The sequence below is a fragment of the Syzygium oleosum genome, unplaced genomic scaffold, assembly GCF_021117445.2.
Source record: "Syzygium oleosum isolate NSW1041296 unplaced genomic scaffold, Sole_v2.1 Sole_v2.40, whole genome shotgun sequence".
Taxonomy (NCBI): Eukaryota; Viridiplantae; Streptophyta; class Magnoliopsida; order Myrtales; family Myrtaceae; genus Syzygium; species Syzygium oleosum.
The window spans coordinates 2476708-2495284 of NW_026607524.1; the positions used below are offsets into that span (position 1 = coordinate 2476708).

Sequence of the window (18577 nt, forward strand, 5' to 3'; positions counted from 1 at the left end):
TTAATGCGCTCTTTCCAATTCAGTTCTAAATCGGTTGGCCTAACTCCAAAACAAAAAAGCAAAAAGAGAAAAGGAAAAATAAGAGAAAAAAACCATAAAAAATTTAAAATATTATTTAAAATATCCACGTCAGCCCCGAATGATCTATCAGTGTCCTCGAGAATACAAACCTCTCTCTCTCTATTTCTTCCCCGGCGATTTGTTTGCTGCTGCTTCTTCGCACGCCGGACCTCCGCACCTGCTGAAGGAGAAGAAGAAGAGGAAGAAGAGGAAGAAGAAGATGGGGCTGGAGTTCGAGGTGAGGGCGGCCGGCGGCATGGAGGACTGCTTCGTCTCCCTCCCGCCGCCGCTGATACAGACCCTCCAGCAGTCCACGCCGTCCGGGCTCCTCCCCCACCCCCTCGCCCTCGAGCTCCGCTGCCTCCGCACCCGCGGCTCCTGGGTCGTCGCCTGGTCCGGCGCCGCGTCTCCCTCGTCGGCGATCGAGGTCTCTCTGTTGCTCTCTTGCTCGCTCGCCCTCTCTCTCTCGCGCGCGGGGAAAAAAAAGAGTTCTTTGCTAAATTGCTATGGCTTGAGTGCTTTTGGGTCGAGGCTTAGTTGCGCTTAGCGCGTGAATTTCGCGTTGAATTGGGTGTGCGGAGCAATTGAGAGTAGGCAGAGACGGACTGGGCCTTTGTGTTCGTGCGTGTCTCTCTGTCCAGAATTGGCGTTTTTACTGTTCTGGGAAATTGGGAAGATTAGTTCTTGATGTGGGTTCTGGTTCGTTAGAGGCGACGCGGGTGCTCTTAAAGCTCTTTTCTTTTTGTTTGGAGTAGATTTTTTCGCTTAGTGATTGCTTGGTGAACCATTGATTGCGATTGGCAGGGTGGCTCAGTGTTCTGGCTGGTTGTGTTAAAGTCTTGTTTTTGGCAACATGGCCAGAGGGACGGCAGAAATGGTAGTGGAAATGGTTTGTTTGGGTTTGGTGGTAAAGCTATGGAGATAGGATGCGAGTACTCGTTTTAGGATAGAGCTTTTGAAAGATTGAAATATGTCCTGTTACTTGCATACAATGGCTCTTTCTCGTACTTTGGTCGGCAGCTAATGCCAGCTACCGGTTTGGTCCGGCGTGTACAACTTCTTTGTTCAAGAAAAAACTTACGAGAGTTATGTTGCCTTCTCTGAGTGAATTGAGAAGATTTTTATATACCAGTTGAAAAGATTTTAATCACTGAATACTGTCTAATGCATCTTGTTGTTTTGATCATTTTAGTGTTCTCGGAGAGTGTTAAGATCACGAATTTAAGAAATAAAACTGTGGGAATGATGAATGGATCGTAGGTAAGAGCGAGAGTCAAGGAAATGCTTTTTCCAAGAGTCAAACTATTACAAAGATCCCACCACTGAAACAATTTATTTATTTTGCTGGTTGATGAAACCATCTAGTCCTAGATATAAAGGATCAGTGTTGTTAAAAGCGCTAGGTGCCCTTAAGTCGCTAGACGCTCCCAAATGCCTAGGGTGCTAGGCGCTAAACTAGGCCCTCACCCAGCCAGGGACCGCACTTGCTCAAGTGATGGAGGCACTAAGTTGAATATTGGCGACAAATCCTTCACCAGACAAGTTATAAAATTTGTAAATGGCTTTAAAAATTATCCTGAAATGAGATATCATGCAAGAAGTTTCACAAAAAAAAAAAATGCTTTTGAAACTTAAAATGGAAATGAATCTGATATCTATCAATATAAAACTCAAACTCAGCAGGCAAAATCCAAACTTCTATCTTCTAAGATAGCCTAATTTTCATGAATATTAACCACCTCATCTACATCATTACCATCACCATCCATGCTCACATCCCCTTCATCACTAGATTTGCAACCATCAGCCTCCTTCTCTTCAGTTTGTTCTGAATTAGCTTCGTTATCTTCGATTTTTGCTATTCTAGATCTTGAAACTTTATCACTTGCTTTTGATCTCGCTTGTTGTGTCATGTATGTCCCAAGTTCTTCAATCCGAGATTCTCTCTACATCTTGATAGAACATTCACTAAAAAGAGCAGTATGACCATTGTATCTGATGATGAATTGCATGCTTGCTTATGCATCATGATGAATTCAGTGAAATTGTAAAGTATCTTAATGTTTTCTGTTGATGATCTTAATGCAATAGGCCTTAATATAGAATCCTTGTAGATTTATGGTTTTGTTTTCACGCAATGTTCGTGTTTTGTCTCTTCTCCTCGCAGCAAACATTATGACTTGCTTTTTGAGTTTTTCCATTCAGACATGTTGTGCTCCGTTAGAGACTCATAATATAAATGTCGTTTTGTGCCCATGTTGCTTGTGTTGGGAATCTTCATCTACCATATTTGTGACTGCAGATTGATATTCTTTGTAGGTTTCTCAGCAATTTTCTGAGTGCATTTCATTACCTGATCGAGTTACTGTTAAAGTGCGAGTTATATCAAACTTGCCCAATGCTACTCTAGTTATGGTGGAGCCACTTAGTGAGGATGATTGGGAAGTTTTGGAGCTAAACGCAGAGCATGCTGAGGCTGCTATGTTGAAGCAGGTACTTCTGTCAACAGTTTCTGAATCGGGATCGTAGCTACTTTATCATCCTTGGCATAAGGATCTCTTTTTCTGGAAGTCTTGTTGAATATGAACAAGCCATGTTTTGCACTAAACATTTTTCGCATCGATGCCTTCTCTACCGGCAATTAAAAAAATTTGAAGTTCCTTAAGGCTTAATCTTAGACTCTGAAAGAAAGTTATAAGTCATCTTAACTTGCTTATCGTTTTTTAAGTCACTCTGAACTTGCTTAGGAAGGAGGTGGAGGTGGGGGATGAGTCTATCAACGCAGAAAGTTTTAGGGGATAATTGATGAATTACGGCTAGCTCTTTGGCTTGCTTTTCTTTCTCTCAAATCAAAGCTTTGAAGGCAGGTCATTTCAGTAATGATGTATTTTGAATTAGTTTGTGCATTACGTTGGTACTGTTCCAATGAAGTAACTGATGTTACCTTATATATCATTTACTCTTAACTTCACTTTTGCTACAATGGCTATGTAGCATCCTTGTTTGAAGCAGCATCCAAGCAGTTTCTTACTATGTTACATGGTTCTCTTTTCCTTGCAGGTCCGGGTTCTTCATGAAACAATGAACTTCCCCTTGTGGTTGCATGGCCAAGCCGTCACATTTCGTGTTATCTCGACATACCCAGAGAAAGCTGTAGGTCAGACGAGATCTTCTGCAATTGTTTTGTCTACTTTACGGTAGCTGAGGCACTTTATCAAGCAATTGTTGCAATCTTTGATGTTTAAGCTCCATGGAATCACCACCTTGCTCTTTTTTTTTTTTTTTTTTCAAAATGATTAGAGATTCATTTGTTTGCTGTGTAGCTGCACCTTTTTTGCTGATTACTCAAACTTAAACGTGATGAAGATGAAGTGTTAGCTTTTGTGGTATGATTTTAAGATCCAATATGTGTATTCACTAAAGTGATTATCTTCAATGTGGCCTTGTGTGCTATTTCTTACAACAATTCAGAGCAAGTTCTCATGGTACAACTGCATGTAATATATGGTCTATTTCATCATTCCCCAGTAATGTGGAATATGATGCACCGTCATTCCTGATAGGTTAAGCAATGTACAAATTTGTTGTATAGATGTGTAACCTGTTTTTGTGAGCGTGTTTGTACTAACATGACGGACGTGAGAATTTTTCTCAGTCCAACTTGTGCCGGGGACTGAAGTTGCCGTTGCCCCAAAGAGACGCAGGAAAAATCTGCTGAGAAATGAAGATCACTTCACACAGTGTCCCAACAGGAAGCAACAACCACAAAGGGCATTACTGCGAATTCAAGAACCGGATGAGAGATTGATACACAAGAATAAAGTCAACGGTGTTGATCTAGGAATAGTTCTCACAGCTATTGCTTATATTCACCCAGAAACTGCTAGGAACTTTGGCTTTGATCCTCTTAGTACAGTTATTATTACACCCTTTTCAGCAAAGGAGAGCAGCAAGAATCCTACAAACAATTCCTTCCAACAGAAAATCAATTTGAATGGAAAGGAAGGGAGCAAAGGAATCGAGAAGAATGAAGTACGTAATGCAGTAGTTTGCCTTTTGATTTCTGAATCTGTGGCCAAAGGACATATTATGATTTCGCGGTCTCTTTGCATGTATCTTGGAGTTGGCCTTCATTCGTGTACGTAAGTTTCCTAGATCTTGAATCAATGTAATGACTCCATTTGTTTTGATTTTGGCATAATGTGACTGCAGTAACATTTTGCTTGCATGCCTATGAAAATCACGTGTTATTTCCAGGGTCAGTATAGGTGTTAGCGCACAAATGCCTGTTTGATTTTTATCGTCATGTAGTACTTCATGTTATTATAATGCTCTAGCAGCTTCTTATTTTTTTCTTAATTGTTCTGTTTTTGTTGGTGATAGTTTAACCAATTAAGGTCAAGTTACTTTGACTTTATTAAGTAATTTTTTATATCAGTGAAGTAATCTCTCCAGTGGAAGATTTATTCACGGAGAATTGTGTTTCTAGTTTCTCCCGTAAAGGTAGCAGGTAGTTGCATCTTCGAACTTAAACTTTCAATTTTCTTATTCCCTGAAATTCTGAGTTGCAATGCCTCTCTGTTTAGTCTACCAGTTAAGATAAATGGGTTCCAGTTTAAGCCCTTTCAACAGAGGAAATAACCTCATTTATTTTGGCATGGGAGAGGTTCTTACTATGTAAAAGATGCAAAATTCTTTTCAGCTCATTACACTATTTGATTGTTTTAAGTCCCAAAGTGCTCACTTTTTACATGTACATTGGATAATTGAGTTTTGAGTGCTTATATATGATTAACTATAAAATCTTCTCCTGGGAACTTTTTAGAGACCATTATTTCGTTGTGAGTTCATAATTACGCTGTGTTATCATTGCAAACTGCTGTTTTAAGTTATCTGCTTGTTTGCGTAAACAACTAAACTTGCTTAGACAATAAACAGTTAGGGGTGAATTAGAAAAAATGACTTTTTAAGTCTCTAGTCCGAGGACCAAAAGACATAAGAAGCACTGCTTTTATTGCTGAAGGATGGTGCTGCAAGTACCTGATAACTGTTAAATTGATGCACTAAAAATTTGATGAACTAAGTGGTACATTCGACCAAAAAAAAAAAAAACTAAGTGGTACATTACAAACTTTATGTGTTCATTACATATATTATTTCTAGGATCGGTGTCACAACAACTTCCCATGCTTTACCAGTGCATAATGAGTTAACCTACTTATCAATTTGAAAGCTCTTTTGTATTCTAATTTTCTTTTAGTGTCAACCAAGATATGTCTTGGTATTGTATTTTCTGTTGGCAATGCGGAAATAAAACCTGATATTGTATACGGCTGTGCATACATGTATCCTTTCATCCTAGTCTCTGAAAACCTGTCATCTTTAACTTTAGTTGGCTGGCTACTCAGCAAGTTTTTGATTTTGTATAATTTGGTTTTGTACTTGTAATATCTCAATTGAGTTTGCTAATGTGTATTTTCCTTTAGTTGACTTCTTTCATGTAGATGAAGAACAAGCATAGAATATTAAGCCATGAAATATTTTCCCTCTTGTTTGTAGGGGTTCACATGAAGAGTTCCTTTACAATTTTGAACAAGAACATTTCGTCGATGTTGGTCTCTCCTGCCCATTGTAAGTTGCTAGGGAAGGAAAAAACTCCTGAGAAAAATGGGGAAGGAGAGCTTAATCTGCACAGATACAAAAGCAAGAAAAAGATGCATCTGGATGTGCACACGGGCTTTTTTATGGATGCTGAAGACTGGTCTTCTCATAATAAAGTTGTTGATGCACTGTCTCGTGCGCTTTCTGAAAACAAGGATGATGAGAATTCTTATGGCTCTGGGTTGCCGTGTCTTCTTAAATACTGGCTTTTGGCACATCTTGATACTATTGCTTCTACTTCTCAGAAGGAAGTTACTTCATTGTTTTTGGGGAATCAGACTTTGCTTCATTTTGTTGTAAAAATTGACATGTTTGGATCTCCAGGAAAGGAGAAGTTATTAAACAATTTATTGGCTAACAGATCTAAATTGGAAGAACAGAGGGCTTCAATATTATTCTCACTGACTATATCTGGTGGATTAACCCAACATGAGAAGTTCAGTGCATACGAGCTAGCATTAAATGAAGGGAATGACAAGCTCAGTGAAGAAATGAAGTTCTTGGGCCAAAAGTTGGGTTGGGGTGACCCAACTTCCCTTTATTATATCAAAGATACAAATTACGAGGAGGACTTCGATGCAGATTTATCTTCATTGAGCTGGATTCGGACAGCTGCTTCTGATGTTGTCAACCGTAGGTACTTCCTCTTAGTAATTAGAGCTGTAGGCATCTACTTTTTAGTTGTTATTGCAACTATTGTATCACTGTAGTGATTATATTTGAGCATATAACCCTGCTCTGCGAGAGAGATAGAGAGGAGCATGTATACATACGCTATACCCCTACTGGCTTGAATTCCTTTCCTAAAGCACCAAATATTCATGCTGACTAGAAAACAGAAACCTTAATCATTTGTCAGACACAGCACCTTTTCTAGCTGACGCATAAAGATATCTGGACTAGGACTAAGGACTAGATTGCTTTTGGACAGAAAAGAAAGAGAAGAGTGTTATGACATTTGACTTTTGAATTGGGTGTGCGTAAACTGCAACTGATACAGAAAGAAGTTTTCCTCCTGATGTAATCTATGTGTTAGATCCTGTGTTTGGGATTTGATGGCATAGGGACCTCGTCTGAGTTAAAAATCTCACGGCATCTAGTTCAGATTGTTTGTTAGAAAGGAATGAACTCAGCTATCGACTTCATCCCTTCACCACGACAAGCAGTTAGAGGTTGAAACCCCAAGCACTAGTTTAGGTATTCTAGCATAAAATGGAGCTTAACAATTTGTTTTGAAAAGGCCTCATTTAGGAGGTAAATTCAATTTCAGCCTTGAGGTCAATCTCTTCAGTTGATAACAGGATCTGGCTTTTACTTATGTTCAGAATAGCAAATTATATGTTCATCAAGGGAACTCTTGTGCTACGTGGATTTTGTATTGCTAAATATCTATGTATCCAGATTGATCATCGCCTACATGCAGAAGCCGAGATTCAAAGATGTTGCAAGGATTCTTTCTTTGTGTTTTGACTTAATTAATTTGCTGGAAATTCCGAAGTCTTGAATGCTACTTTCATGTTGTGCATTTTACTTCAATTTGTATAGCTCAACTTTATTTCTTCTCTAAATAACAAGGCTCTAAAACCTTCTTGCATGCTGCCTTTTGTTTTTATTAAGAGGTTGCTATTTGTGCATTGTGGTGTAAGTTCACTTAGGGCAATAATCAATTTGACCCCATTCTGCCAATATACTTGTTGTGCGGGAAACTGGGAGGACGTAATCACTTTCTTGACAGATTTATGCTGCTGTTTTATGGTGGTGTTCTCTGATTTTGGCGTATTGTGGCCATCCTCCCTTATACTTTTGATACTTACCTGAAGGAAAACAGAGAAGGGCAAATGTAATTACCTTTTGACAGATCCCATCGTGATTATAATTCTATAATGCAGGGTTGATGGTTTTGCTCTCTTCAGCTTCTGGGATGTGGTTCAGCAAGTATGATCTTCCTCTGCCTGGACATGTCCTAATACATGGCCCTCCTGTGAGTACATCTGTAAACTTTGAAATTTTAACAGTTTGGGATCAGCTTTTGTTAGCAATGTTGACTACACTAACACAACATTAATCATTATTGGGTGTGGATGAGAGTATTGTGTGATTGCAGCATGTGCCCATCTTCTGTACTCTATGTTCCACAATCTTATTTGTGCTTTTGGGCCCGCTGTATGTAATGTAGAAAGCATTCTAATGTTTTCTTTTTTCAACTCTAGCCTTCAGAGGCCTCTGAAATTGTGCTATATGTTTGTTTCCCTTCAATCTACCCAGTTTAAGTTCATGACGTTCCATGGTCAAAGCACAGTCCTGAAAGTACAAAGTTGGTGATTATGGCAATTCTGAAAGTAAAAAGTCAATGATTATGGCATCTTAGTATGCTTAAGAGATGACTGAGCAACATTAAGCCAGTGACAAAGGAAACGCTGTTCTTGAGATCTTACGGTAGTGGATGGGTGCCCATATCTATTGCATCAGACAAAGTATGCTCGTAGTATCGATGTAACAGACAATTTACGATAAGGAACTCTGACTCCTTATCGAAATGTATTTCTTCTATTTCTTGATTTCATCTAACTAGAACATTGTCAAGCATAATATGTACTCCAAAACATCTTAATCGCTTATAGTGTCTCTTTGCCAAACATTTTATGGCTTTTGAGTGCATCATGCTGTTAAATGTTAGTGGAATTTGGGTCTTAGTGCCACACAAGTCCATGAATCATTTGTAGCATATGCTATCTTCATCAGTAGGTTCTTCAGATGACAAATGGGACCTTTTAACTGGGGATGGTTATTTCCATGTACTACTTGGGTTGCTTGCTCTTTTACACCTTGCCTAAGTAATTGTTGAGGTCGCTTGCTCATTTATACTTCTCACTCGATCTTACCTGCGGAATTTGTCTTGACAATATATTCTCTGCTGACATAGTTCAATTTGACCTTGTTTAATTAGATAAGTAGAAGTAAATGCCTGCAAAAGTTGGTACGTGAATTACGTAATATCGGTCAATTAGTTTGGACTTTGATCTTGACCCTTTTCTTTTAAATGTATTGTGCTGTAGGCCTAATGTATTTAACATTTTCGTTGGAGCATTGTATCTTGTAATTTACTTGATAATAGTTGTCATGACTATCTTTTATTAGGGGTCTGGGAAGACGCTATTGGCAGGTGCTGTTGCAAAGAACTTGAAGTATCAGCCTGACTTTTTTGCTCACATGTATGAAAACTAATTCATATTATTTTTCTTCTCGTGGGATCACTTCTCTGGTTTTGTAGTTTTGACTAAGCCAGAATAATTTGAGTTTACTACCTGGAGATCTAAGCCCGGCCTTTTGTTTGCTATGCAGAGTTTTTATTCATTGTTCTCGGTTTGCCCTAGAAAAGGGTTCCCTCATCCGTCAGAAACTATCTAGATACATAACCAATGCTTTAGATCATGCACCTTCACTTGTGGTCTTTGATGATCTCGATAGCATCATTTCTTCCTCTTCTGACTCAGAAGGGCCAGTATCGTCGACTTCTGCAATGGAGCTTACAGAATTTCTCATAGACATTGTGGATGATTATGCGGTAAGCTAGTTTCCTCAAATTGCTAAGTGAACATTTAGAAGATGTTTTCAGCGTATGCATTGCCCTTATTTGAAGTATTTACAAGAGGTATATGCAATATTCTTCCATCTTTCTTATGTTAATACTCCAATATGCTGGGATATACTGTCTTCTTTGCTATTTAAGAGGATGAGAGAAAGGAGTAGCTAATGCTGATTGTAAGGAGACTATATAAATCGCAAATGAAGTTCCCATCCTAGTGGTAGTTGGTCAAGTTGAAAACTGTTTAAGTTGTCATATCATATTTTCCTATATGTTGTTTGTGTCACAACGGAATTTTGGCAGCTTAAAGGCTATTAGTTTGCTAAAGTGAGTAGAGAGAAAGGTCAGTGCTGAGAAAGCAAAGACTGTTATTACTTATCTGTAACAAAAAGGTATTTCATTTTATTGCTACTTTTCAAGAGCAAGGCATAAGGACTCTCTAGCGCGCAGGACTGCATGATCTGATGCTTGCATGTGTGAGAGCTCATTTGCTTTTAGTGAAAATTAGATTCATGGAGGGGAGGTTGGTGAGATCCTTTATCTGAGACAAGGAGTGGAAACCTAGCAACAAGGATGACTTTTGGCTAAGCTTTGAGTTCGGGGGAAAGTGAATGACTGAGCCATGTTCCTAAAACCCCAATTCGAGTTTTCTTTCTCTGGAAAAAAAACTAATCACACGTTTTTAACCATTTACTTTCATTTTGGATATGGAGAATCAAATTTTTTGAGGCATTTCCTGCTCAATAGTTAACTAGCAAGTAGGAAAATGACGGAAAGAGAGTACTGGTATTTTATAGTACATTGTTTGGATATATTATCGCAATTCATCTCTCATTTAAAAATGTCATTCAGGAAAAAAGGACGAGCTCATGTCGAATTGGACCCATTGCTTTCCTTGCGACGGTGAGAGCTCTAGATAAAATACCGCAGGCCTTGAGTTCCTCAGGTTCGCCTCGTGTTTGCTGGAGTTTTCTTTATCTCTAAAGAAGACGTTTCGTGTTGTATGGCTTTCCTTCATTTTTGTTTTGTTCCTTTTCGGTACTCTCACTGCAGATTATAAATTTTATCACTGCTAGGGAGGTTTGACTTCCATGTGCAACTGCCTGCTCCTGCTGCCACGGAACGTGAAGCTATATTGAAACATGAAATGCAGAAGCGTTCTTTAGATTGCGCTGACGAAATCTTACATGAAGTGGCATCCAAATGTGATGGTTATGATGCCTATGATTTGGTATGGTGACTTTGACCTGGACAATGTACCTTCTCTTCTTTTTCTTATTATCCTCTCTCTCTCTCTCTCTCTCTCAACTAAATTTTTTGCTCAGTAGAATCTGAGTCCAAAGTAAGATGCTCAAGGAGTATAAATGGCTCTGCAGATATGCTGTGTCCATGATTGGTGTACAAAAGATGAGTGACAGTTTTCTCAATATCATTATAGGAGAAACACACGCTTAAATCCTCTTCTTTAAAATTCTGAGAGAAATGATGTCAACTAGAATTCTATATGTTTAATGAGACTTTGTCGAAGTTGTGCTGGAAAATGTAGTATATTAAGGCTAGTCCTTGAGCAGATGATGTTACGAATAGATAAACTTTGAATAAGAAAATGGACTTTCAGATTTGTACCTTTTTTGTCTTTGAGTTATATCATTGTCGTGAACTCGATGTTATGCGTGCTTTCAATTTTATCAGTGTCTTTTCAGTCTGGTATTTTAGTTGTCTTCTACATTTGATTTACCTGAGAAATAAATGGAAGCAAAATCTTTTATTGACTTCATTCAGGAAATATTAGTTGATTGAGCTATTCATATGCTGTGTCCATGATTGGTGTACAAAAGATGAGTGACAGTTTTCTCAATATCATTATAGGAGAAACACACGCTTAAATCCTCTTATTTAAAATTCTGAGAGAAATGATGTCCACTAGAATTCTATGTGTTTAATGAGACTTTGTCGAAGTTGTGCTGGAAAATGTAGTACATTAAGGCTAGTCCTTGAGCAGATGATGTTGCGAATAGATAAACTCTGAATAAGAAAATGACCTTTCAGATTTGTACCTTTTTTGTCTTTGAGTTATATCATTGTCGTGAACTCGATGTTATGCATGCTTTCAATTTTATCAGTGTCTTTTCAGTCTGGTATTTTAGTTGTCTTCTACATTTGATTTACCTGAGAAATAAATGGAAGCAAAATCTTTTATTGACTTCATTCAGGAAATATTAGTTGATCGAGCTATTCATGCTGCTGTTGGCCGTTTTATGCCTTATTCACTGTCTTTGAAGAGGCCTGAGAAGATGAGTCTTCTCAGAGATGATTTTTTGAGAGCACTGCATGGCTTCCTTCCAGTTGCTATGCGCGATATCACAAAAACTGCTCCTGAAGGTGGTCGTTCTGGATGGGATGATGTTGGTGGACTCAGTGATATCAAGAATGCCATTAAGGAGGTAAAATGTTTTCTTGCCTTTTTGTTAGATGAACAAACTTACTGACCCTTTCGTAAATTCCCTATTTTTTTGCAATAAATCTTTTTACATTTGTGTACTTAGATGGAAACTAGCCAAAAAAATTGGCTACTCTGTGTGCTGAAGTTTGTGACTTAAATATTCGTTTTTTTCTCTTTTTTATTTTTTATTTTTGCATCTCAATACACACATTGCTCCCCTTCAGGTTTCTTCAAGGATATCAAGAAAATGCAAAGTCAAGTGTCTTATTGTCTTAAGTCTCTTCCTGTGTTAATGGAAAACACATTACCTATATGTTGGGCTTCAGATGGTACCTGACGCCTATACCATGAACTTTCATAAAACGATAGTTGTAGAAGTGGATCACTAATTTGAGCAGTATATAAACAAGCTAAGCTAGTTTACAGTAAATTCCCCTTTCCAAGTAGCTAGCATCTGATAGTAGCTACCAATTATCTGACAAATACAGCCTTCTGTTCATTTTCGTGCATGTCTCAAGTTGCACTTAGGTCGTGACACTTGCCTTCACCTGTTTGATATCCTCATGAAGGCTCATCGATGAATGTATTGCTGTCTGCTTGTAATCTCGCTATTGGCCATCATCACTGATGAGAATCTACTATACTCCTAAACGAAATTATGTTTCTGTTGGAGGAGTCAACAATAATGTCAACTTTTACTATTGTAGGATGATATAGGTGGTGGTTCATCGTTTCATGTGTTAGATTCATGCTTCCAGCTTGGAGTATTAACATCGGTGCCCCTGGAGCTTACTAGATACTTTTTAGTAAATGAGTGAATAATGTATTCTACTAGTTTTGATATGGTCTTTAAATTGTTGCCTTAAGGTTCAGTTCTTATTTCCTTTCCAAACCCACTAGCTTCTGTATCATTTCCCACGATTCCCTTTAATTTTTATGCTCACTGTTTAGTAAATTTAGGAATTTAATGAAGAACAGATCTTTTTAAGTCAATGCTGCCATATTAAACCCACACGATTCTCAATGAACATGATCTATTTGTTTCTTGATGTGCTTTTACATAATTACTGAGCAACAGTCCTTATTTACTCTTCTTATTTACTCTGGACTATGAAGAGACCGGTTGTTCTGGAAAACAAACTCTTTGCTGATAATGTCATTAATGTTAACTTGTTATATAAACCTAGTTTATCTTCTTGTTTATCATTCTTACATGTGCTGATGAAATGTTTTTGAATGCCTCCTTGTCTCTATACTTGGTGAAATATCAGATGATCGAATTGCCTTCAAAATTTCCAAAAGTGTTTTCACAAGCTCCTCTAAGGCTACGGTCAAACGTTCTTTTATATGGACCTCCAGGCTGCGGCAAGACACACATTGTTGGTGCTGTAGCAGCAGCTTGTTCTCTTCGATTCATATCAGTGAAAGGGCCTGAGCTGTTGAATAAGTACATTGGTGCTTCTGAGCAAGCTGTAAGTGGCTTCTTATCAACTATAATGATGTTGATTGTGTTCCATCTTGTGCAATCGTGTCTTAAAACCTTTTTATTTCCAGACATTTCACAATATTGTGCTTTCTTCTGTTACTTTTGTATGCATTTAATAGAGGTCCCTTAATGTATGCGAGCAGTCAAAATAGGATAAACTAAAAAGCAGCAATGAGGATCCTGCCACTGCAGCCAAGGTGTTCTAATTATGTCGTTGCCAACGACAGCAATCAGGATCCTCCAATACCTACTGAAGTGGCCAAGTCAAAACGATTGATGATGCGGGAGGATCTCTATGACCATTTGATTGAGAGAAAGATTACGATATAAAATATTTGAAGCTTTTTTACTAGGAATTTGAAATCGGCAATTAAATTTGTACTGGATTTTACATTCTGCACATGGATTGCATTGATTCTTTCAGCAAACTGGAGAAGTTTTGAATATTCGAAACTTACGGCAATTAGAAAATTACAGGTTCGGGATATATTCTCGAAGGCAGCAGCTGCAGCACCTTGCCTTCTCTTTTTCGATGAATTTGATTCCATTGCTCCAAAAAGGGGGCATGATAATACGGGGGTTACTGACCGTGTCGTCAATCAAGTTAGTTTCTTGCATTCAATAGCACTTATAAGGTGGTCATGTGAAATCTATTTAATTGTTTGACTTACTAATGTTATGTAATTCCTTGCTGCAGTTTTTGACTGAATTAGATGGTGTTGAAGTTTTAACTGGAGTGTTTGTTTTCGCGGCAACAAGGTAATAATTTTGTTGGACATGGTAACAAAAAGTGCTACTTCCAATAGCACACTAACTATAAGCTGCTAGTAGAAATTGCACTTCTGTTATGAATGTTTTAGCAAACAATTTATAGGAAACAGTTAGTGTGGAGACTTTGTAATAATCCTTCAAGGCAGACTATAAACTGCTACATATGACTTTTCATTGATTTAAAATTGTTTAAACCTCAGATACATGGTGTTGGGTAAACTACATATGTATCAGAGAAGGTAACAAAAGTTTGGATTGCGTGAATTACTTTTCATTTGCTGAAGTAGCTTACACTAAGTGTATTAAGCTGGTCTTGAGCCTCTACAACAGCATCAACTGATGTTGATTGTTAGGGGTGAGTGGTTTCAGGTTCCGTACAAGTTCCACCTGGAACCTACCCATGGGAATAGGTTCTTCATTTTTTGGAATATGGAACCTACCCTGTCACAGGTTCCAGGGTCGGTTTCAGGGTCTATCCAGGTTCCACCTATATTATTAATTGAACAATTGCAGTGAATCATCACTTTTGATGACCACCACTTTCTACTACGATCTACTGACTACAACTTATTTTAGAGACACGAATAATATAAAACATTAACAAGTCATAAAATGAAAGCTCAAACTAGTGATTCCAGATTATACACTCATTATTAATTGCCATGGAATAACGCAGGATCACGCGAAAACTTAGATCAAGAAAAAATACAAAAAACTTGTCGAAGGGTTTTAGGTTCCAGGCTTTTGAAACCTGAAACCTACCCTGCATACCTTCGAACCTGGAATCTACAGGTTTCCATTGATCAGGTTTCCAAGTTCCAAATTCTACCTTGGAACAATGCTCACCCTTATGATCGTTTCAGTCTTGTGACATTGAGCATAGTGCAATTTCTCATTTATATCATGACATCTTTGCTGCATGAGGTGCTCATTTGTTTTCCTCAGGGGTCATGGGTTCATCTATAACCTAATAATTCTAATTCACTTGTCTTCATCGTGATCCTTTTCCTTTATTTTATATTTGTCTAGTTATGTGCTTTTAGTGCTAATGAAGTTGCATTTTATGTGAAGCAGTAGACCGGACTTACTTGATGCTGCGCTTCTGAGACCTGGCAGGCTCGATCGTCTTCTGTTTTGTGATTTTCCTTCTATACAGGAGAGGCTGGATGTTCTTAAAGTTCTATCGAGGAAGGTAGAAACTTTGTTTCCATCCATCTGCCAATGCTTACTTTTAGCAATTCGTCTTTGACATGGTCTAAAACAGGTGGTACCTATTGAAATTTATGGGATTACTTGTTAAAGAACTATATATCCGCAATCCTACTTTTGCGAGGAAGATGCATTGGTAAGATTACATATGAACAGAGAATTGTTTAAAAACACACAAAAGAAAGAGTTAGAAACAGAGTTAATCTGAGCGGCTGAGATCCTGCTTAGAACTTACAGCATCAGACAGAGTGCATTTGGTGCAACTCGTTAAGTTATAAGTTAAAATCCCTTCTCCCATGACTTCCCTAAAAGTCATTTTGCGCCAAATCACCCTAGGCATTGTAAAATAGAGGAAAACATAGTAAAAAGCATTGCGGGTTGGATGTACAACCTGCTCAGGTGAGGCTCAGCTCAGGTGAGGCTCAGGTAAGTTCGGATGTTCAATAGTAAATCACTTTCAACCTTGGACCTTGAGGCTCAGGTGAGGCTCAGGTTGATATAACACCTACTGACGTTGCTGTGATAAAAGTAAAAAAGGCCTGTTCAGCTGATCCATGAAACAGGACTAAGACTTACCTTTGGTTATCATTTAGTATAATCTCTCTAAACATTGTCATCCTCTCCTTTTGTTTTCTTTTCAGTAATTAGGAAGATATTGGGTGGATTCACTTCATTATATAACTTCAGTTCCGTTTAATCAGGTAGTAAAAATAGCAACCATTGGGCAACGCTTAAGTTTTCCTAAGTGCTGCTTTAATGCCCTTGTGCAGCTCCCCTTGGCCAGCAATGTGGACTTAGATGCCATAGCTCATATGACAGAAGGATTCAGTGGAGCTGATCTTCAAGCTCTGCTTTCCGATGCACAGCTTCAAGCTGTTCATGATCTTCTCGACAGAGGGGAGGTCGATCAGCATGGGAAAAAGCCAATTATAACCGACTCTCTTCTGAAGTCCGTTGCTTCAAAGGCAAGGCCGTCAGTCTCAGATGCTGAGAAGAGAAGACTGTATAGCATCTACAGCGAATTTCTCGATGCAAAAAGATCTACTGCTGCTCAGGTCTCTCTCTCTCTCTCTCTCTCTCTCTCTCTCTCTCTCTCTCTCTCTCTCACACACACACACACACACACACACGCTTCCCCACATTAATCCGTTGACAACTTATTCATTGCAGTCGAGAGATGCGAAAGGAAAGAGGGCAACTCTAGCATGACGAGCGGACTGGAATCATTTCCATGGCGTCTTGTCCCTTTTTTGACACATCTATATATTCTTTTCGTTATTGAATTCTAACATCTATCCCCAAATCTAGAATTGTGCATCCCCAATCAGGAAATTCAACTGGGGATTCTGATAGTTGCTTATTATGCATCTGTTGTAGTCAATCCTTGCAATAGTATCATTCTCGTAGTGTGTATGCGACGTATATAGGATGTTCATCTTCGGGAATAAATCAATAAAATAGCAGGCTCTCAGGTTGGTTTTTCAATTCAATTCTCAAACTTCAAACAGCTTGTGGTGCAATCCCTTTGCATTCGGAATCGAAGAATGGGGATGAAAAAGATTGCCTCTTGGCAGCAGCTGCCATTTCCACAGCTTCTTTGGCTTTGAGCACCGCATTCAATGTGAGGAGACAATCTTAACAAAAATCAACGGAAGCTGTGGAACCCCATCTTTAAAAACCTTTCATCTCTGATTATAATTAACTTCTTCCCGTACGCAAATGTTGTTCATTTGAGAAACTACAAAGCCTAACAGACTCAAGATCTGGCATTGGCGAGGGACATGGAAAATTATGAGCCTGAGTAATGCTAGCCTGGTAGAACAATCTCTCTGGCTGTTCAATGGCACGGTCCACCGTCTATTTTCTGGAATCTATATATCATGGAAATTCTTATGAAATGTGTGCACTATTCCAATCACTTATATTGTTAACTGCATAAAAGGGTCAGACGAAGTGTGCTCTGATAATTCTTGGTGCCACTCGTCAATATCGTCACGGCGAGTCTTTCTGGGAGTCTTCTTTTCCTTGTTCTTGGCTTGGAAGAGTCTTTCTGGAAGTGTTGTCTAGTCGGAGTAATTCAAATAAATCGGGAACGTGTCGAGGCACGGTGACCGGCTCAAGAACCTAAGGCATTGTGGTGTGGAGAGTCCACTTTGTTCTGCCTTGTGAATAAATTGAATTGATCTTTTATAATTGGGAAAGTAGTCCATTTCTCTCCACTGGTCAACATAAGTAGTGTAGATTTCACTGGCTGTCAAGGTACTGAAGAAATTGAATCAAGGAGATCATCACTTGGCCATTTGATGACTATTATTTCTGTCAACCGCTTAAAGTAATGTCGGTCATAGCTAAAACCGTAAGCCCATTAAAAACTTAGTGAGATCCAATTTCACACAGAGCTTACCCTGTTATGAGTTGACTGGATAGAGTACCAAACATCAAACACCATTCTTAGCTTTTAAAATCTACCGTTAGCATCTCCACTTTTGTGATTCCATCTCAAGCTGCATCACAAAAGATTATGATTTTCATGTCATCTACGGAGTTGTCATTTTCTTTTGATTTTGCCTCTCCGACCATTCCAAAGCCCCTTACCGTGAAATCCCACCTACCCAAAACCCCTAACCTGATGCACCCATAGCTTAGCATCTCTCCTCCCGGTGCAACCAACACTCATCAAGGCGTCTCCACCCTGCTATGGCGTCACCACCCAAGTCAAGCCACTACCTCATCACCCTCGACGACGCACATCTCCCCCTTCGCCCGTGTCCTCTCTGGCCCAAGTCTCTCCCTCCCGAGATGGTACATCTGTCTCTCTCTCTCTCTCTCTCTCTCTCTCTCTCTCTCTCTCTCTCTCTCTCTCTCTCTCTCTCTCTCTCTCTCTCTCTCATTGTCTAGCATTGATCTTGAATTCTCGATGGCTCCTTCATGACTGCCGAACCGCCGCCTCATCACCCGCATGCTTTGTCCGGCATTGACCTCATTGTCTAGCATTGATCTTGAATTCTCGATGGCTCCTTCATGACTGCCGAACCACCACCTCGTCACCCGCATCCTTTGTCCGGCATTGAGCTCAGTGACTCCTCCATGGCCATCAAGATTTGAGCTTTGATGTCAAGCTCAGTGACTAAGGATGTGCCATCACCTCCAGGGCCGAGTCTGGTAAAATCACATGCAGGGCACGGTCATGGTGTTTTCATACATAGCAAACATGGACAAACGATCCATCAAAAAGGAAAATACGTGATCGATTGGAAAAAGATCTCCAGGGCCGAGTCTGGTAAAATCACATGAAGCGCACAGTCATGGTGTTTCCATACATAGCAAACATGGACAAACGATCCATCAAAAAGGAAAATAC

General features: G+C 39.1%; 1 protein-coding gene across 1 annotated transcript; it reads left to right on the forward strand.

Moving 5' to 3' along the window:
* Window positions 1-198: 198 nt before the first annotated feature.
* Window positions 199-16599, forward strand: LOC115693657 (peroxisomal ATPase PEX1). Its single transcript, XM_030620692.2, has 17 exons — window positions 199-487; window positions 2380-2553; window positions 3121-3217; window positions 3716-4198; window positions 5620-6354; window positions 7611-7702; window positions 8860-8933; window positions 9064-9286; window positions 10160-10253; window positions 10384-10538; window positions 11521-11751; window positions 13022-13222; window positions 13714-13839; window positions 13934-13995; window positions 15082-15199; window positions 15987-16271; window positions 16387-16599. Exons 1-17 carry the CDS (start codon window positions 281-283, stop codon window positions 16423-16425), a joined length of 3396 nt encoding a protein of 1131 aa, XP_030476552.2. The 5' UTR covers window positions 199-280; the 3' UTR covers window positions 16426-16599.
* Window positions 16600-18577: the final 1978 nt, after the last annotated feature.

Coding starts and splice junctions, on each gene's coding strand:
- LOC115693657 (XM_030620692.2), top strand. CDS start 281: ATGGGGCTGGAGTTCGAGGTGAGGGCGGCCGGCGGCATGGAGGACTGC. Junction 13,996..15,081: donor TTTGTTTTCGCGGCAACAAG/GTAATAATTTTG, acceptor TATGTGAAGCAG/TAGACCGGACTTACTTGATG. Junction 15,200..15,986: donor TTAAAGTTCTATCGAGGAAG/GTAGAAACTTTG, acceptor GCCCTTGTGCAG/CTCCCCTTGGCCAGCAATGT.